Source organism: Dryobates pubescens, chromosome 27 (genome assembly GCF_014839835.1).
Source record: "Dryobates pubescens isolate bDryPub1 chromosome 27, bDryPub1.pri, whole genome shotgun sequence".
NCBI lineage: Eukaryota > Metazoa > Chordata > Aves > Piciformes > Picidae > Dryobates > Dryobates pubescens.
This window is the reverse complement of record NC_071638.1, coordinates 8,335,756-8,356,187: the sequence shown is the minus strand read 5'-3', so window position 1 is coordinate 8,356,187 and position 20,432 is coordinate 8,335,756. Positions and strand designations below refer to the sequence as shown.

The 20,432-nt window shown below is 61.3% G+C and overlaps 1 protein-coding gene across 7 annotated transcripts in view; it reads left to right on the top strand.

Annotated features, from left to right (window-relative positions):
- SHANK3 (SH3 and multiple ankyrin repeat domains 3) overlaps positions 1-20,432 on the top strand; it is a 249,997-nt gene that overhangs the window by 16,231 nt on the left and 213,334 nt on the right. For all 7 annotated transcript variants that reach the window (XM_054173855.1, XM_054173853.1, XM_054173854.1 and 4 more), the window contains one exon: positions 6,866-7,192. In XM_054173855.1, the coding sequence (XP_054029830.1) occupies positions 6,947-7,192 (246 nt within the window). In that variant the 5' untranslated portion in view covers positions 6,866-6,946. The remainder of the gene's footprint in view (positions 1-6,865; positions 7,193-20,432) is intronic.

Here is a 20,432-nt window from a genome sequence, read left to right as displayed (position 1 = left end):
ATGAGGATGATTAGGGGACTGGAGCACTGCCTGATGAGGAGAGGCTGAGAGCCCTGGGGCTGTTCAGTCTGGAGAGGAGAAGGCTGAGAGGGATCTGATCAATGTCTATCAATATCTGAGAGCTGGGGGTCAAGAGGGAGGGCACAGACTCTGCTCACTTGCACCCTGGGATAGGACAAGGAGCAATGGATATTAGCTGCAGCAGAGAAGGTTCCACCTCAACACAAGGAGGAACTTCTTCACTGGGAGGGTCCCAGAGCCCTGGAGCAGGCTGCCCAGAGAGGTTGTGGAGTCTCCTTCTCTGGAGCCTTTCCAGCCCCATCTGGATGCCTTCCTGTGTGCCCTGTGCTGGATTCTCTGCTCCTGCTCTGGCAGGGGGCTTGGACTTGCTGATCCCTTTGGGTCCCTTCCAACCCCTGACATCCTTGGATCTGTGATCCTGTGACAGGGTTTGCAGAGGTGGCACCTGGTGTGCCAGCAGCCCTGTCCCTGCCCCGAGTGTGGAAAGAGCAACCTGCCAGCTCTGGCTCCATGTGGAGCTGAGTTCCTGTGCCAGGCTGCAGGACCTGGTGCCAATGCTGCCAGCAGCTGTCTCTGGCCTCCCTTTGGCTGCCCCAGGACTGAGTGGTAGCACCAGGAAAGTGCCAGCTTCCATGCTAGGGGAGGAGTACCAGCTGGTCCCCCTGCTGCCTTGGGTTGTTCAGATCTTGCCTGTTGCCCCTTCCAAGGTCTCACCATCACAGTGCCAGCAGTGCACATTTCCCAGGAGTCTCCCTGCCAAATCCCCTCCCTCCAGGGGAAAATTTGAGGAGGAGTGGTGGCCATGGTTCTGCATTGCCTCTCACCCAGGGGGGAACCTGGAGCCCCATGGAGAACTCTGCAGGTGCCAGAGCAGTGATAAGGTGTGGAGTAGTTCCCATGACACAGCTGCCCTTGGCACAGGGATTTGTGAGAGGTGGCAGAGAAGGTGGCTGGGACTCTGTAACAACAGGAATGGTAGAGATCAGGGCAGGGAATGCTGCTTCTCACAGCATGAGAGCTAAAAGTGGCAGACTTTGCAACCTCTGCAAAGAGGCCTTGGAACATCCAGTCCAACCCCCCCTGCACTCAGCAGGGACATCCCCAAAGAGATCAGGCTGCCCAGAGCCTTGTCCAGCCTCACCTTGAATATCTCCAGGGAAGAAGCCTCAACCACCTCCCTGGGAATCCTGTGCCAGTGTTACACCACCCTCATAGGAAAGAACTTGTTCCTCATATCCAATCTAAATCTGCTCTGCTCTAGTTTGAAGCCATTGCCCCTGGTCCTGTCCCTGCAGGCCTTTGCAAACATTCTCTCTGCAGCCTTCTTGGAGCCTCTTCAGGTACTGGAGGCTGCTCTTAGGTCTGCCTGGAGCCTTCTCTTCTCCAGGCTGAACACCCCCAGCTCCCTCAGCCTGGCCTCATAGCAGAGCTGCTTGAACCCCTGATCATTTTCATGTCCCTCCTCTGGACCCTCTCCATCAGCTCCATGTCCTTTCTGTGCTGAGGGCTCCAGAGCTGGATGCAGCCCTGCAGGTGAGGTCTCTCCAGAGCAGAGCAGAGGGGCAGGATCCCCTCTCTCCAGCTCTGGCCACCCTGCTTTGGATGCAGCCCAGGCTGCCCTTGGCCTTCTGTGCTGCAAGCTCACACTGCTGGCTCCTGCCCAGCTTCTCACCCACCAGCACCCCCAAGTCCTTTTCTGCAGGGCTGCTCTCAGTCTCCTGCCCCCCAGCCTGTGTTGCTATCTAGGATTGCCCTGAGCTAGGTACAGGACCTTGCACTTTGCCTTACTGAACCTCCTGAGCTTCTCCTCAGCCCAGCTCTGCAGCCTGCCCAGGTGCCTCTGGATGGCACCATCCCATCCTTCAGCCTCCTCACCCACACCTCTCAGCTTGGTGCCCTCTGCAGTCCTGCTGAGGGTGCCTCAGCCTCTCTGTTGATGTCATTGATGGAGCTATGGAACAGCAGTGGTCCCAGCACAGGCCCCTGAGGGACACCACTTTTCACCCAGCTCCAGCTGGACATCAGGCTGTTGAGCACTGCCCTTTGACTCTTTGGATTACAATTGCTAAGGCACTCAACTTCCATTTCCCCTCCCTGCCCCCAAGAGAAGTGATTTTTAATCAAGTTGATTCAATCAGGAGATGAATGTGAAGGGCTGTGGTGGAGTTTGGGCTGGAGGTGCCCAGTGCATTGCTCTCACCATTCACCACTTGCCTCTTGCACATTATTTGGGAATTAATGAGGTACCAGAAGACTGGGGGGGGGGAGGAGGGGGGTAACTGGAATAATCCTGGCAGTTACCATCTGGAGCATTTAATTTCTCCCTGTAGTGAAATAACAAGACAGGATGGGGGTAAAAAACAGAGGAAAGAAATAAAGTCAGTGAAGGGTGGCAGAGGAACAGAGCTAGAGGCAGCAGGCACAGGCTGTGATGGGTGCCAGGGCCAAGCTGGGCAGGGGGAGGTTTGCCACTGAGAGGCTGTGAGCTGTGACCACCTCTGCCTGCTGGGACCCCTGGTCACAGGACTGAGTCAAGGGGCAGGTCCTGGCCTGCTTGGCTTGTTGGCACAGGGTGGTATCAGAAGGTGGCTGGGGCATCACGAAGGGACAGTTGTGGCTTTGCTCCTGCTCCATAACCTGGCTGATGGTGATGTGTTGGAGGCAGGAAAGCAGTTGGTGGGTGCCAGGTCCCTCTGAGCACCACTTAGTCAGAGGGAGGCTTGGAGTCTGGGAGGTGTCCCACAGAGCAGTGCCTGCTGTCAGTGAGGTGTACCCCTGCCCACATGGCTCTGGAGAGGTGATGGGCAGAGCTTGGGGCAGGTGGGGCAGCAGCTCTCTGCTGGCTGGCAGGTCCTCACCAGCTGGTGGAGGTGCAGGTGCCCCACTTCAGGAGGTCTTCCTGCTCCTCTGCTGCCCGTGAGGGTGGGCAGTGGTGCTCTGATGTGGTGCCATCTGTTCAGGGCTTACCCACCCCGTGTGGGTCCTTGCCCACAGGGTGCAGGCACCACGTGGAGCTGTGTTTCTGATCCTTTCTCTCCTTACTGCCTGCATCTTCCCAGCACAGCCTCCTGCTCCTCCTCTCCTGGGTCTGAGCTCTTGAGGGCCTTTGCCTGCTCCCAGGCTCACACCATGCTTCATTCATGGCTTGAGTTGGAAGTGACCTCAAAGGTCAGGTTAAGGTTAAGGTGCTGCCTGATGCCCAGCTGGCAGCAGCTGAGCAGCACTTGTGGCACCTTGTTTTGTGCCCAGCCTTCAGCTACCTCCAGGCCTGACCATGCAGCAAGCAGTTGCAGTCTTTTGGTGAGGCTTTGACCAACCCGTGGCAGCTGCCAGCCTCAGGGAGCAAGCCCAGGCCAGGGGCTGGAAGGGCCCTTTGGTGGCCCCTGTCCCAGCCTTGGCACAGGCACAGCATCTTCCCAGCTTCCTTCAGCCATGCTTTGGCATCAGCTGTTGAGGTTTGAGACCATGAGCTCTCAGGGCTGTGTGTGGGTCCTGCCAAGGGTCTGCATGGTCCCTGCCTCACCCACGGTCCCTGCCCTACCGTAACCAGCTTCTCTGGACGCTGTGCCACCCTCCCCTGTCCCCTGGGAGCCTGTCACACTGCTGGTGGCAGGCCCATGGAGCTCCTGTGGCTGCAGGTTTCTTCTCTTGGCCTGGAGCTGCTTGGTGTGACTCTGCCATGTGCTGGCCATGGCTGCTGGCTCCACGTTCTGACTTCACGTGCTCCCCTCTGGCCTTTGGCCTAGAGATGTTTCTGCCATCTCCCTTCCTGGCCACTCTTACTCCTTTGTCTTCTGTGCTCCGAGACCTCAGCCTCCTCCCTGGCTGTTGGTGACTCATGGTCATCACAGCCACCTCTTCCCCTTGCCAGCCCCACCTCATCCCTGGTGTCTCTGACTCAAAGCCACGGGGCCAGGTGGCCTTGGATCCTGGCCTTGAATCGGTGCCTGGGATCCCTGCACCCCTCACCCGAGACCTGCTTGGCCCCAGCCTGTGCTCTGGAGCTGCAGTTCTGAGGGTCTTGGGGGCTGTGTGGGGCCTGGAGGGGCATGGGATGGGGCACGCTGTGTGCCTGGTGGGGCAGGAGGCTTTCCAGTGCCACCAGACCTGTCTCTCCTTGCCCCAGCCATGGCTTTGGCTTCCTTAGCTGCTGCACAGAAATGTTCTTCTTATACCTTTGGAAAAGGACTGGCTGGGGATGACCCCAACTGTCAGGGCACAAAGACTTGACCCACGCTAGAGTGGCATTGGGAGACCAGGAGTGATGGGAGCCCAGGGTGCAGGAGAAGCTGGGGGCTCCCTGGTCCTGGCAGCAGCACCCAAGGTCTGCAGTGCAGGTTATGAGCTGAAGGAAAGGAGCCCAGAGCTGGCTCCTCCTGGGCTGATCTCATTGGCATGACCAAGCCATGACTTCCCTTCTGGGATCAGGGTCATGGAGCTGCCATACTCCAGGACCTGCTAGAACATCTCCCCCCCTGCCCCATGACCCCAGACTTGCCAGTCTGAGCCTGCAGCTGCCTTCGCCTGCTCTGCCCCTGCAAGGAGTGGGCAGCAGATGCTGCCCCAGCTGGGAGAGGTGCTTGAGCCTTGGCCACCTTGGCAGCCTCACCGATGCCCGCCTGGCACGGTCCCTGGGCTGCAGGAAGAGCCATTAGTCATTTCCTGGCCAGATCCAGGCCACACTGGGAACCTCTCCAGCTCTGGGGGGTGTGGGGGCTATTTCTGGGTGAGGATTGTGATGAGAGCCTTGGGTCCCGGCCAGCCACGGGGTGGACACAGGCCCAGACACGGTCCTGCAGGGACCCCACGTCCCATCTGCTCTTGGCAAGGCGGTTGCCAGCCTGGCCAGCCCTGGAGCATGGCTCTGACCCGCTGGGCAGGGGATGGTCCTCGTGGCTTTAGCCAGCCCTGGCAGCAGGGGCCTGGCAGAAATAGCAGCCGTGGCTCTCGAGGCTCCGTGCTGGGGCTGCTCCTGCCCCCAGTCCGTGTGTGGCTTCTCTGGCCCGGGCAGGCCTGGGGGCTGCGAGCACAGGTCACCCGGCCCCTGCTCCCGGCGCTCTGGCACGGGGCCACTGCTGCATCCTGCTGTCCAAACACCAGCCCCTTGGACAGCCCCTGGCAGGCAGCCCCAGCAGGCTGCTGGAGGTGCAGCCCTGGGGCCGGTCCAGCTGTTTGCAGATGTGTGCTGGGTGGTGACCACCTCTGAGTGGACCTCACAGTGGGCAGCGCTCTGGCACTGAGGGTGTTCAGTCTGGAGAAGAGGGGAGACCTTCTGGCTCTCCACAGCTCCCTAAATGAGCTTGGAGCCAGGTGGGGTTGGTCTCTTCTCCCAAGGAACAAGGGGTGGGACAAGAGGAGCTGGCCTCAGGCTGCCCCAGGGGAGGTTGAGGTTGGCCATGAGGAACAATTTCTGCCCCTTGAGGCTTGTCCAGGCCTGGCCCAGGCTGACCAGGGCAGGGGTGGAGTCCCCATCCCTGGAGGGGGTTCAGAGCTGTGGAACTGTGGTGCCCTGGCAGTGCTGGGTCAAGAGTCAGACTCCACGATCTGGAAGGTCTTTCCCAGCCACAACAATTCTGGTTCTAACTGCAGCATGAACACTCTGCAGGACCACAACCAAGACCTTGCCCTGTAGATAGATCTGTAACAAAATGCCAAAGTCATAGCCTAAGACTGCCACAATGCCAGAGCCAGGCAGGGGGCTGAGCCCCCTCCGAGTCGCACCTGCTGATGTCCAGCCTCCCCAGCACGTTCCCCCTGGCAGATGGGGAAGGAGGCAGGCAGGCCCTCCAGATGTGCTGGTGCAGATGTGGAGATGGAGGTCCATGGCTGCAGATGGCAAAGAGGGCAACTGGGATGAACTGCAGGCATTGGTGGTGGTGAGGAAAGAGCTGATCAAAGGAGCAGAGCAGGCCAGGAGCTGGGACCAGCCCTCCTCTGTGCCTCGGCAGTGTCCAGACCCTCTGTGGTGGCTCTGGTGGGAGTGCTGTGCCCTGAGCCCCACCTGGGTCACCAGGGACTCTGGTGCCCACCTGCCTGGTGTGGGGTAAACCCTGGCAGGTCCTTGCCTTGCTGCCAGGACGAGGAAGGGTCCGTTCTGGTGGGGGTCTCTGCAATCAGGCCATGCCCTCTGTGGGGGGCAGGCAAAGCATGCAGTGGCAGTTGGCCCTTTTAGGGGACACTTGTGGGGATCTCTGCCTGGTGTGGTGCTTCTTGGTGAGGTCCCTGACATGGGCCAATCCTCTGCAAGGCCCTCAGCATGAGGGTTCCTGGGGGGGCTGACTCCGTGTGGTTTGGAGCCCTTTAGGAGTCCTTCTGTGAGATTCCTGCAGGGCTGGTTGGAGGTTCCTGGGTCAGGGCCAAGAGATGGACAGCTCCGTGTGGGGCAGGCAGGGGTCTTGTATGAGGGTCCTGGTGGGGTGGCTGGGTGGAGTGTAGGGGTCCTCAGCTGGGTCCCTGCCAGGGTCCCCCACTGGGTCGCCAAGCGGAGGTTGGGTGTCCTCTTCTGGGGTCCCTCTATGGGGTCCCAGCTGGGGTCCTCATCTGCTGCAGGGATGCCCTTAGGCAGTGTGGGGGACCCTGCCTGCTGGGGGTGGGGATCTCGTGGGGTCCCTGTGAGGATGGCCGTATGCAGTGTGTGTGGGGGTCCCTTGCCTGCCGGGGCGAGGGTCCTGCAGGGGTGCTCCTATGAAGTGCGAGGGTCCCTTGCCACCCGGGGCGGGGGCAGTCCCGAAGGGATGCCCACATGCAGTGGCTGGGGGTCCTCTGCCGGGGGACCTTCCAAAGCGGGGTCCCCCCCGCGGGGTCCCAGCCTGGGTAGCCCTCTGACGCTTCTCGTTCCCCGCAGGGCCCCCGGGCGGGCGGTGAGCGCGGCCCGCGGTGCCGGTGCCGGTGGCGGTGCCGGCCGCCCCTCCGCGCCGCACGGAGCATGCCTCTGAGCCCCGCCGGCAGCAAGCATGAGAGCCCGGAGTCGCCGCCGCCAGAGCCGCCGCCGGAGCGACAGCCCCGCGCCGCCGGGGAGCCGGGCGCCGGCCTGCGGGAGGAGACGCGGCTCGACCCGGCCCGGGGCGTCCCCGGGCCCCGCTCCCCCAAGCTGGCGGCCCCGGTGCGCATGGAGGAGCCCGCGCCCGGCGCCATCGTCGTCCGCATCGGCATCCCCGACCTGCAGCAGACGGTGAGTGCCCGGCCGGCCGCGCTCCCGGCCCCGACCCCGCTCCCGCCGGCGACCGCTCCGGCACCGCCAGGCAAACTTCGCCCCGCCGCGGGCGGGGGGCGTCCGGCCCCGGCGGGACGGCGTAGGGGCGCCCATCGCCTCGCTGCCCGGCTCCCCGCCGCGCCGCTCGCCGGCACCCTCGGTGCCCCCTACCGCCCCTCTGCCCGGTCCCCGCTGCTGCCCTTCTCCCGCAGAGCCCGGCGGGGCCGGGCCGGGCAGCCCCGGCTGCGGCGCTGCCTTCCCGCGGCCCCGCACCGCCCGGGACCCGCCTGAGCTCCGAGTCGGCAGCGGCGGGGCCGGCGTGGGGGCGGGCACAGCACGGGGGGCTCCGGTACCGCTGCGTTACCGCTTCCAGTATCGCTCCGGCCGCGGCGGGGGCTGCGCTGGGCGGCAGGAGCCGATGGCTGCCGGTGTGCGGGCAGGGCAGCGGGGCTGTGCCCATCCGGCTGCCGGTACGTGGGCGCAGCGGGTGCCAGGTGCCAGGCCTGGGCGCAGCGAAGCTGGGCGCAGTGGGGAGCGCTGTGCCGGGTGACCCTGTCACAGGTGGGACGTGCAGGAGTCCCTGCTGGGAGCCGAGGTGTGACAGAGGAGGACGTGGGGAGGGACTGAGGGCAGTGAGAGGGGGAAGGAGGTCTCTTGGCAGCCTGCCGTGGTGCTTCACTCGCTGACGGAGGGGTGCCAGCGGCCGGGGCTGGTGGCGCCGGGGCTGGTGGCACCGGGGCAGAGGGCCGAGCTGCTGGCACGCCGGCAGGCACAGCTCTGCAGCTCGGCTGCCAGGCTGCTGCTCTGCTGTCGAAGAATCGGGCAAGCAGTGGCCCTGCACTGCAGGAGGGCTTTGTGACCTGATGGGGCTGTGACCGAGGGTCTGGGGGACGCGGGGACTGCTTGTCCCCCTCACCTTAGCTTCTCCTCACCCATCCCAGAACTGATGCACAGCCCCAGGGCTCATCCCGCTTCAGCCCTCGCTCTGAGTCCTGCTGGGTGATGCAGGGCCCAAGGGCTGTTGGTGAGGCCCTTGATCTGCACAGCACCATGGTGGTGTCTACCTCACTGTCCCCTGGGCACTGCCCAGCACCTCCCTCCCCTGCCTAGGCTTGGTTTGGGAGGTGTGTGGGCAGTGGAATTGGTGTGGTGGGATGTTGAAACCCCCATCCCTTCATCCTCCACCGCTGCCAGGGCACACGGTCCCAAGCTGAAGTGAAGCAGCTCAGCCTTGCCAGAGTGAATGCCCCCAGGCAGGGAGGGAATGAGGCACTTCAGGCAATGCTGAACATTTTTGCATGCACAAGGCAGGAATTTCCCTCCCACAGCTCCCCTCCCCTAGGGGCAGATGCAGCTGAAGAGTGGAAATGTTTCTGGTGCCACCTCCTTGGTCTAGGGGTAGGAGAGAGCCAGCAGAGTAGGAGCCCTGGAGAGACCCTCAGGCTTCCCGGGACTGGGGGCTTTGCTCCCTGGTACAGCCAAGCCAGGAGGGCAGACAGTGCTTGGGTGCTGGCAGGGAGCTATGGGCAGCACTGGGATGTGGAGCAGCCCTTTGGGTGCAGGTATGAGCACCCCAGCACTGGCAGCCTGCCCAGCCCTTTGTGCCCTGCCAGCCTGGTTGGTGAGCACAGGAGCTGGCAGTGGGCATAACTTCAGGCCTGGCTCTGTGGGGAGCAGCAGCAGGTTACAGGTCCAGCATGGGCCTACCTGACCAGCCCTGTCCCTGCCCATTGGGCAGCATGCCCTGGGTTTCACGGGCTGCAGGTGGAAGCTGGGGGCTGTGCTGTGTGGCACCTGCTCCTCTGGCCAGGGTGACAGCAGCTGTGGGTGCAGTTCCCTGCCCAGCACAGCAGCTCTGGGCAGCAGGGCAGGCTGACTGTGGTCTGCATGAGGGGCCAAGACACCCCTTGCTGTCACAGCACACTGCCAGGCTGGTGCCAGGACATCCCTTTCTCCAGTCCAGGCAGTGCTGGCAGAGGGCTGTGGCTTTCATGGTGCCAGGTGGGGGCTGACTTACCAAGTAGGAGCTGCTTGGTTTGCAAGCTCCTCTGCTCCAGCTGAGGTTCTTCCCACCAAAGGGAGGCAGGAGAAACCCAGGGGCTCAGCAGCAGCATCCCTGAGAGCTGTGTGGTGTCCTGGACCTTCCCCAGGCCCCTGGGTGTCAGCTCCCTGCTCTGGGCAGCATTTGTTGCTCACACCTTGAGCAGACAGCTTGGTCCCTGTCTGCAAGGTGACATCCAAGCAGATGGGGGCTTGACCAGTGTGAAAGGGGACAAGGGGAAAAGAAGCAATGGAGCAGCTTGCTGCCATGCTCCCAACTCCTCCATGAGAGGCTCTGGCAGGTGTTGGAGGGCATTTGCTGCTTAGGAGAAGCTCACAGGACAGATGCTCTAGAGCTGAGGGTTCCCTGCCTTCTCCTCCCCTCTGTGGGGACATGAGGTCCCTGGTCTCACCCTGCTGGGGAGCAGGGAGGATCCTAGACCTCTGCCCTGCTCCAGCTCCTGGCCTGTGTGGGTCCTGCAGCTCCCTGCAGTTAGTGGCCCTTGTGCTGGCACTTGTCTGACAGAGCCTGGCTCTCCATCCCAGGGCTGCTGTGGCTTGGCAGGGCTGTGACATGCTGTCTGTCAGGGTGGGGACAGCTTTCCTGGCTGTTGCAGGTCAGGGGGGTGGCCTGGCAGGAGGAGGAGGAGGCACAGTTTGTGCTGTTGTGGAGGGAAGGGGTGATCCTGGGAGCAGAGAGAGCCTTTGAGGGGCAGATGCTGGGGTGGGAGGAGAAGACAGAGAGCTGCTTATGTTGGAGGGCAGGGAGCTGTGGGAGGGTTTCTTGTGATGGTGCCCTTCAGGAGCACGTGGGCTGGGGCTGGGCTGCCCAGGGAAGCCTGGGGCATGGGCACACCAGCCCTCTATGGCAGGGGTGTGGGCATGGCTGTGGTGGTGCCAGGAGGGAGGGCTCTGCTCCTCAGCAGCCCTGGCAGTGCCAGGGGGCTGCTGCTCTCTCTCCTGGCTGTTTGGGTGCAGCCCTGTGGTGATGGTGGTCTCAGGCCAGATCCTTGATTGCCAAGGTGCCAGGATCAGTTGGTGAGGTGGGCCTGCAGCCCTGGGCAGGACTGGCTCTGCTCTGCAAAGGGGACCATGCTGAAGCATGTGTCACAGCCAGGAAAGCCTGGGTGATGCTGAAGGACCCACATCCTGCAGGGGGATGTTCTCTGGGGGGCAGGCAGTGGGGTCTGGCATCTTTCCTCTGCTGGCACCGTGCCCTGGGAGAGTTCCTCCTCTGTGCAAACCTGTTGGGGACTGGTGAGGAAATGTCCCAGGGCCTTGAAAGTGGTGGGGCCATCCAACAGCATTGCTGAGGGGCTGCCTGGGGCCTCAGCTGAGGCCAGGACCTCTCTTTGCTGGGGTGGGTGGAGGTGCTCATCCACCTCTGGCTGCTGAAAGGCTCTGCCCTCATCCCTCCCCTCGGTCACCTGAGACTTCAGGTTAATATTCTGGCTTCTTATCTCCTTCATGCAAATGAAAGAGGAGCCTGAAAAGCAGTGCCCAGAGCATTGATTCTGCTGTCAAGCCAAGGGAGGAGATAAATTCTCCTCTTAGAGAAGAGAGAGAGAGAGAGAAAGGCAAAGTTCTCCTTAACTTCTGCTCAGCCAGGCCTGGTGGTGGGGAGGCTGCCAAGTGAGTTGCTGGTGGGTTGGGATTTGATTTGCATTCCCTGTGCCACAAGCTCCTGACCGTGGCTGCAGTCCCCCCCCCCCCCCCCTGCAAGGAGCAGCACTGCTGCATCCCTGCAGCCTGCTGAGGCAGGGATGTGGTGGCTACAAGCCCTGCTGGGCCAGCTGCCCACCGGAGCTTTGCCCCGGCCTGAGGGGAGGTGCCAGGGGCTCACAGCACGGGGTGGGGGAGGAGGGGGCTGCAGAGCTGCTGTGTGGCAAAGGGATGCTGGCTCTGACCAGAGCTTGCAGAGGAGAGCTGCTGTGGCTGTGCTGTGGCACTGCTGTCCCCTCTGCCAGCAGGGATGGGGGTGTGGGCACTGCCACAGCTCCTCTGAGCAGGGAGTGCCAGAGCCCCTGGCTCCCCCGCGGTGCGCCCTGTCCTCTGCTGCCTGCCCGCGACGCGGGGTGCAGCTGGGGCCCTGCCCTGGCTGGCTGGCTGCAGGTGCCCAGCAGCTCGTGTGAGGCAGCTGAGGAGGACCCTGCAGTGTGGTGGGCATGGTGCTGGTGGGCACGGGGGCAGAGCTGCCCACGGCCCCCTCTGGTCTGCTGGGCACGACGCTGTCCCCACGCTGGCTGCGTTCTGGCCTTGGGTTCTCCCTGCAGATGCCAGGTGCTGAGTGCCACGGTGCTGGCAGGGGGCACCTGGGCAGATAGCAGTGCCCGAGGCAGCAGTGGGTAGGAGAGGGATGAGTGGAGCTTTGGTGGGGAGTTAGAATGCCAGTGAGAAGCTGCTGGCAGCTGTGGTGTCTGAGCTGCTGTCCCCACCCCTGCTGCTGTGGGGTGGCTTCAGGCGCTGGCAGAGCAGGAACAGGTTCCTGGCTTGTGGTGGCAGAGGCCCGAGGCAGCACCATGCTCTGGAGGGCCCTGGCACTCCACAGGACCCCTGGCACCGGGGCTGATGTGGCTAACTTCGGGCAGCTCTGCCCTGTGCATGCTGAGGTGTGTGCCAGACCCCTCCTCACCATCAGCTGCTGCTGCACAGAACCATCAGAAGCTCCCAAGGAGCAGCCGAGAGGGTGGCTGCTCAGCAGGGTGGTCTGTGAGCTGTGGTGGGTGATGCCCAGGGTGGTGCTGAGCTCAGGCAGGGCAGGGCCAGAGCACCCTGTGCCCAGCCTGGCTGGAAGAGCTGCTCTCCTCTGGCACCTTCTCCTGCAGGACCCAGCACTGGCTGGTGACCCCTGGGGTGCTCCTGGCTGGTGACCCCTGGGGTGCTCCTGGCTGGTGACCCCTGGGGTGCTCCTGGCTGCCCTGGTAAGCATCAGTGTGTGGTGGGGCTGGGGCTGTGGAGGAGCCCTGCTTGCTTTGCTGTGTTTCTGGTCCCTGGTTCTGTAGAGGTCTGGTGAGGAGCAGCTGAGGGACCTGGGGTTGTTGAGCCTGGAGAAGAGGAGGCTGGGGGGAGACCTTCTGGCTCTCTACAGCTCCTTGAGAGGAGGCTGGAGTCAGGTGGGGGGTGGGCTCTTCTCCCAGGGAACAAGGGACAGGACAAGAGGAAATGGCCTCAGGCTGCCCCAGAGGAGGTTGAGGTTGGCCATGAGGAACAATGTGAGGCTTGTCCAGGCCTGGCCCAGGCTGCCCAGGGCAGTGGTGGAGTCCCCATCCCTGGAAGGGTTTCAGAGCTGTGGTGCTGAGGGCCATGGGTTGCTGGAGCAGCAGCAGTGCTGGCCCTGGGCTCAGTGTTGGTGGCACTGAGGTCCAATGCAGAGCTCCATGTGCCCACTACCAGCCCTGTGCTGACCTTCAGTGTCATGGAGACCTCCTCCATACCTTGGAGCTGCTGTGTGCCATGGCTGTGGGGCAGGGGTTTGGTCTGCTTTGACAGCCTGGGCCCTGTAGTGACTGCCAGGAGATCAACTGGAGCCTGAGAACCTGGGACCTCTCCTCCCTCAGCCCTGCTCTGCTGGTGCACACTGGGGCTGGCCCTGGGCAAAGGGAAGTGGGGAGTGATGCACAGCACCCTGAGCCTCTCCTGCTGCTGGAGGAGCTTCTCCATCTCTCCTCCTGCTCCTGCCTTTGGCCCACAGCTGCTTCTCCCCCTGGAAGAGCCATTTCAGCTCGGCTTTGGCTGTGCTGCTCTGTGGGAGGGTGCTGGAGACCTGGGCTAAAATTATCCCAAACACCCACCAGGTTGATGGGATGGTGATGAGACCATCAGGCAGGTCCAGGCCCCAGCTCAGCTTTGTTTCTTGTGCTGATTTGTGAGTCTGTAGCATCACAACAAGGTTTGCAAGGCGATTCCCAGAGCTCTGTGCTGTAGAGTGCTGTGGAAGCTCAACCTCGCCCTGGGCAGGGGCAGAGGGGGGGAAAGGTGGGAATGCAGAAATAGAGAGTCACAGAATGAGTGGGCTTGGAAGGGGCTCTCCAAGGTCACCCTGTCCAACACCCCTGCAGTCAGCAGGGACACCTCCAACCAGGGCAGGTTGCTCAGGGCTCCATCAAGCCTGACCTTGAATGTCTCCGGGGATGGGGCCTCCATCACCTCCCTGGGCAGCCTGTTCCGGTGTCTCACCACCCTCATGGTGCAGAGCTTGCTCCTGATGTCTAACCTAAATCTGCCCTGCTCCACTTTCAAGCCATTGCCTCTTGTCCTGTCACCACAGGCCCTTCTGAACAGCTCCTCCCCAGCCTGCCTGTAGCTCCCTTCAGATACTGGAAGGTCACTGGAAGGTCTCCCCAGAGCCTTCTCTTCTCCAGGCTGAACACCCCCAGCTCCCTCAGCCTGTGCTCACAGCAGAGCTGCTCCAACCCCCTGAGCATTTTCATGTCCCTCCTCTGGACCCTCTCCATCAGGTCCATGTCCTTCCTGTGCTGAGGGCTCCAGAGCTGGATGCAGCCCTGCAGGTGAGGTCTCCCCAGAGCAGAGCAGAGGGGCAGGATCCCCTCTCTCCAGCTCTGGCCACACTGCTTTGGATGCAGCCCAGGCTGCCCTGGGAGAGCACAGAAGTCCCCCAGCAGCTGGTGGTGTCCTCTGCTGGTATGTGCTGGAGCTGAAGCCCTGCAAGGTCCCAGCTGTGGGACCCCCAACCCAAGAGGGACCTGAAGCTGCAGGTCCAGGTGAGACCATGAGGGTGATCAGAGGGCTGGAGAGCCTCCCCTGCGGGGGACAGGCTGAGAGAGTTGGAGCTGTCCAACCTGGAGAAGAGAAGGCTCTGGGGAGACCTTCTGGTGGCCTTTCAATATCTGAAGGGGACATTCAGTAAGGCTGGGGAGGGGCTGTTCAGAAGGGCTTGGAGTGACAGGACAGGGGGCAATGGTTTGACACTGGAGCAGGGCAGATTTAGGTTGGACATCAGGAGGAAGTTCTGCACAGTGAGGGTGGTGGAACTCAGGAGCAGGCTGACCAGGAAGGTGATGGAGACCCCATCCCTGGAGACACTGAAGGTCAAACTTGATGTGACTCTGAGCAGCCTGCTCAATGGAATGGAATAGAATGGAAAAGAATAGAATAGAACAGAACAGAACAGAATTAACCAGATTGGAAAAGACCTCAGAGATCATTGAGTCCAACCTCTCACCCAACCCCATCTAATCAACTCAACCATGGCACCAAGTGCCTCATCCAGGCTCTTCCTAAACACCTCCAGGGATGGTGACTCCACCACCTCCCTGGGCAGCACATTCCAATGGCCAATCTCTCTTGCTGGGAAGAACTTCTTCCTAGCCTCCAGCCTGAACCTCCCCTGGCACAGCCTGAGACTGTGTCCTCTTGTTCTGGTGCTGCTTGCCTGGGAGAAGAGACCAACCCCCTCCTGGCTACAACCTCCCTTCAGGTAGTTGTAGACAGCAAGAAGGTCTCCCCTGAGCCTCCTCTTCTCCAGGCTAAGCAACCCCAGCTCCCTCAGCCTCTCCTCACAGGGCTGTGCTCCAGACCCCTCCCCAGCTTTGTTGCCCTTCTCTGGACACCTTCCAGCACCTCAACATCTTTCCTAACCTGAGGGGCCCAGAACTGGACACAGGACTCAAGGTGTGGCCTAACCAGTGCTGAGTCCAGGGGCACAATGACCTCCCTGCTCCTGCTGGCCACACTGTTCCTGATGCAGGCCAGGATGCCATTGGCCCTCTTGGCCACCTGGGCACACTGCTGCCTCATGGTCAGCTGCTATCAACCAGCACCCCCAGGTCCCTCTCTGCCTGGCTGCTCTCCAGCCACTCTGCCCCCAGCCTGTAGCACTGCATGGGCTTGCTGTGGCCAATGTGTAGAGCCTGGCACTCAGATGCTGGAGGTGTCCCTGCTGACTGCAGGGGGGGTTGGACAAGATGACCTTGGAGGGTCCCTTGCAACCTGCTGCAGCCTGTAACTCCGTGAGGTGCCTGCCCAAGCCTGGCAGCAGCCTGTGGGCTCCCTGCCACAGGGGTGGGCAGTGCTGGCTGCCCTCCACATGGCTGGGTGCCACCCTGGGCTGTGATTAGGGAGCAACCAGGCGCAAAGGTTTCCATTTGCTTTTCAGTGGGAGCAGGGAAAACTCGTTCCAAGGAAGCAGGGCTCATGAAAAATGCATGGGCAAGAGATAAGAGCCTCTTGCAGCTGAGTGGTGCTCAGGAAGCTGCTAACTACCAGAGCTGGAGCTTGTTGAAATGGCTTGGAAAGATCTAGAGGAGCCTGCAAAGTGCAGCTGCTGAGACTTCCTCCCGGAGGTGGCCAAGGGCTTTTCTTCTCCACTGTGTGCTGGAAACCCTTCTGAAGCAGGTTAAAGGCAGCCCCAGGAGCTGCTGTAAGGTTCCAATGGGTCTTGCACCACTGGTTGCACCTCCAGAGCTCCCCAGCACTGCTGGGAGCCTGGGAGGACACGGGTCCTGTTGGCCTCCTGTGTCCATTAGCTGCCTCCTTCATGGGGCAGGGAAGCTTTTCTCCTTATCCTCTTCTTCAGGGACAGGCTGAGTGGGGCCTTGAGCAAGCTGCTCTATGTAGATGCCCCTGCCCATGGCAGGGGGTTGGAGCTGGATGATCTTAAAGGTCCCTTCCAACCCAACCCAGTCTAAGGATCTCTAAAGACATCCAAGTGGTCAAGGTGGAAGGTGTCCAGAGGGAGGTGTCCCTGCCCATGGCAGGGGGTTGGAGCTGGATGATCTTAAAGGTCCCTTCCAACCCAACCCAGTCTAGGGATCTCTAAAGACATCCAAGTGGTCAAGATGGAAGGTAGCTGCTCAGCAGGGTGGTCTGTAAGCTGTGGTGGGTGATGCCCAGGGTGGTGCTGAGCTCAGGCAGGGCAGGGCCAGAGCACCCTGTGCCCAGCCTGGCTGGAAGAGCTGCTCTCCTCTGGCACCTTCTCCTGCAGGACCCAGCACTGGCTGGTGACCCCTGGGGTGCTCCTGGCTGGTGACCCCTGGGGTGCTCCTGGCTGCCCTGGTGAGCATCAGTGTGTGGTGGGGCTGGGGCTGTGGAGGAGCCCTGCTTGCTTTGCTGTGTTTCTGGTCCCTGGTTCTGTAGAGGTCTGGTGAGGAGCAGCTGAGGGACCTGGGGTTGTTGAGCCTGGAGAAGAGGAGGCTGGGGGGAGACCTTCTGGCTCTCTACAGCTCCTTGAGAGGAGGCTGGAGTCAGGTGGGGGGTGGGCTCTTCTCTAGGGAACAAGGGACAGGACAAGAGGAAATGGCCTCAGGTTGTCTCAAAGGAGGCTGAGGTTGGCCATGAGGAACAATTTCTGCCCCTTGAGGCTTGTCCAGGCCTGGCCCAGGCTGCCCAGGGCAGTGGTGGAGTCCCCATCCTTGGAAGGGTTTCAGAGCTGTGGTGCTGAGGGCCATGGGTTGGTGGTGCAGTGCAGGGCTGAGGGTTGGACTTGGTGATCTTCAAGGTCTCTTGCCACCAAAATCATTCTGTGCTTCTATGGCAAAAAAAGGGAAGAAACCCAAAGGAGAAAGTCAGGAGAAGTTTATGGCTGCAGAGGGAAGATCTGGAGGTCAGGAAGCCAGGACCAAAACCCTCTGCTGAGGTCTCTGAGCCTTGGCCCAGGCCTCTGCTTTCTGCTGCTGTGGAAATCTGTAGTCCTGGATAGCTGCATTGGATTTCCCCCCCCCCCATCCCCTCTTTTAGGGGAGGATCCAAACCCACTTTGTGCAGCAGCTCTGAGCTGGGTTGGATTCCAAGCTGCACTCTGCTTTTCCAGGGGCACCTGGCCCCGTTCAGCTCTCATGGGTGGTGCTGGGGGAAGGAATGAATGAGTGAATGAATGAGTGAATGAATGAATGAAGCAGCTGCTGGCTCTGCTTCTCCTTCCCATTCTCCATGCATGTGGCCCCCAGCCTGGCACATTTTGGAGTCCCTTTCACAGCTCTCTTCTTTTTTTTTTGGGTGCCTGTTTTTAACCCTCTGCCTCCATGGGTTGGGATCTGCAGAAGAGGAGGCTGAGCCCCTGGGTGCAGCAAACCATCCTGCCTTCTCCAGCTACTGCAGCCTGAGTGCTGGGGGGACCTGCTGCAGGGCTGCTGTGAGCTGAGGAGCTCCTGCAGAGCAGCTCCACAGCAGCAGGTGGGCTTGGTCCTTGCAGGAAAGGGCTGAGGAGCAGAGAGATGGTGGCCAGAGTCTGCACCCCAGTCCTGAGTGTGGCTGCTGGACCGCTGCAACAGGCTGCCCGGGGAGGGGGTTGAGGCCTCAGCCCTGGAGGTGGTCAAGGTGAGGCTGGGCAAGGCTCTGAGCAAACCTGATCTGGCTGAGGATGTCCCTGCTGGCTGCAGAGGGGGTTGGACTGGATGAGCTCTGGAGGTCCCTTCCAATCCAGCCCATTCTGTGATTCTACTTCTGTGGTGCTCCTCAGGCACCGTGGGGTGGGCTGCAGCTTAGCAGTGCCCACAAGAGCAGCCCTGAGGAGAGGGGCTTGAGGCTGCTTGGACATGAGAGCTGGCCATGAGCCAGCACTGTGTCCTCCCAGCCCAGCCCCAGCTGTGTCCTGGGCTGGTCCCCAGTGCTTGGGCAGCAGGGTCAGGAAGGGGATTCTGCCTCTCTGTTCTGCTGAGTCCCCCCCCACTGCACTGCTGGGGCAGCCCTGGAGTCCTCAGCACAGACAGGGACCTGCTGGAGCAGGGCCAGAGGAGGCCACAGCCATGCTGGAAGCCCTCTGCTGTGGGGCCAGGCTGGGAGAGTTGGGGTTGTTCAGCCTGGAGAAGAGAAGGCTCCAGGGAGACCTTCTGGTGGCCTTGCAGGGCTTAAAGAAGCTGAGGTCAGTTCTGAGCAGGGCTGCTGTGCCAGGAGCAGGGGTGAGGGTTTGGCACTCAGAGAGGGACATTAAGAAGTGAGAAGGGGGAAGCTCTTCATCATGAGGATGGTGAGACCTTGTCCCAGGCAGCCCAGAGAGCTGGGAGCTGCCCCATCCCTGGCACCATCCCAGGGGAGGTTGCCTGGGGCTCTGACAACCCTAGGTTCTAGTTGCAGATGTTCCTGGTGTCTGCAGGGTTGTTGGGGAGGAGCTTTGGAGGTACCTTCAGTCCAACCCAGTCTATGGTTCTATGATTCTTTGACTCCAGCCAGAGGGTCCCAGCCACTGGAGGGGCCTCGTGGGGCAGCCTCATGGTGCTGGCCCAAGGTGTGTGCCCACAGTCAGGCAGGCAGGGCAAACCAACTGAATGACCTCAAAGACCCCCTTGGGAAGGGTGCTGAGGCTGGCTGAGATGCTAACCCAACCTCCAGCACAGTGGTTTCCTGCCCTTCAGCTGCTTCCTCTCCTGAGTGAGCAGGTCCAGCAGTGAGGAGTCAGAGAATGGGTTGGGTTGGAGGGCACCTCAAGGATCATCTGGTGGCAAGCTCTGCCGTGGTCAGGGAGCTGGGTGTAAGCTGCAGAGAGCTCACTTGCCTCTCCCACTCCACCATGGAGTGTGATTTTGAGAGGCTGAGACCCACCAGCTCCAAGATCTTGGTGATCCTGAAGGGAAGCAGCTTGGTCAGAGTCCCTTGTTGTGTCACAGGCTCCCAGGATGTTAGGGGTTGGAAGGGACCTCCAGAGATCCCTGAGTCCAAGCCCCCTGCCAGAGCAGGAGCAGAGAATCCAGCACAGGGCACACAGGAAGGCATCCAGATGGGGCTGGAAAGGCTCCAGAGAAGGAGACTCCACAACCTCTCTGGGCAGCCTGTTCCAGGGCTCTGGGACCCTCCCAGTGAAGAAGTTCCTCCTCATGCTGAGGTGGAGCCTCCTGTGCTGGAGTTTCCATCCATTGCCCCTTGCCTGTTGCTTGTAGGTGCATGAAGAGACACTTCCACAGCATCCCAGAATGGTTTGGGTTGGAGGAGACCTCAAAGCTCATCTCCTCCAACCTCCCCACCGAGGGCAGGGACACCTCCCAGCGAGACTCAGCTGCCTCTTCCAGCCTGGCCTTCATCACCCCTAGGGAGGAGGCAGCCCCAGCCTCCCTGGGCAGCCTGTGCCAGAGTGCTGAAGTCAGGATGGATTCTTGGTGCCAAAGAAATCCTCTAATGTGCTGAACCCAGCCAGTTTTAATGCCAGGTCTCATCCTTGGCCCCCCTCTGACCGAACTCCCAGCCAGAAGCTGCTCATCCCCTGCTCAGCAAGAAACAATGGGGTGAGCAGATGCATGCCCTCAGCGTGAGATCTGCTTAGGAGGAAGCCCTTTTGGGTGGAAAGTTTGCATGAGAGGCCAAATCCATCCCAGAGGAGGGGTGGGAATGGATCCGACTCGGCCGCTCCGTGGGGCTCCTGGCACGGAGCGGCACCAGGCTGGGCTGGCTGCTCTGGGGGGCTCCTGCCAGCTGATTTACCAGGGCTGGAGCTGGGGATCAGAAGGCCAAGAGAGGCTGAGGCACCCTCAGCAGGACTGCAGAGGGCACCAAGCTGAGAGGTGTGGGTGAGGAGGCTGAAGGATAGGATGGTGCCATCCAGAGGCACCTGGGCAGGCTGCAGAGCTGGGCTGAGGAGAAGCTCAGGAGGTTCAGTAAGGCAAAGTGCAAGGTCCTGTACCTAGCTCAGGGCAATCCTAGATAGCAACACAGGCTGGGGGGCAGGAGACTGAGAGCAGCCCTGCAGGAAAGGACTTGGGGGTGCTGGTGGGTGAGAAGCTGGGCAGGAGCCAGCAGTGTGAGCTTGCAGCACAGAAGGCCAAGGGCAGCCTGGGCTGCATCCAAAGCAGGGTGGCCAGAGCTGGAGAGAGGGGATCCTGCCCCTCTGCTCTGCTCTGGGGAGACCTCACCTGCAGGGCTGCATCCAGCTCTGGAGCCCTCAGCACAGGAAGGACATGGACCTGATGGAGAGGGTCCAGAGGAGGGACATGAAAATGATCAGGGGTTGGAGCAGCTCTGCTGTGAGGCCAGGCTGAGGGAGCTGAGGGTGTTCAGCCTGGAGAAGAGAAGGCTCCAGGCAGACCTAAGAGCAGCCTCCAGTACCTGAAGGGGCTCCAAGAAGGCTGCAGAAGGACTGCTTGTAGAGGGCTGCAGGGACAGGACCCAGGGGCAATGGTTTGAAATGAGAGCAGAGCAGATTGAGATTGGATGTGAGGAACAAGTTCTGCACCATGAGGCTGCTGGAACCCTGCAACAGGCTGCCCAGGGAGGGAGTTGTGGCTCCATCCCTGGA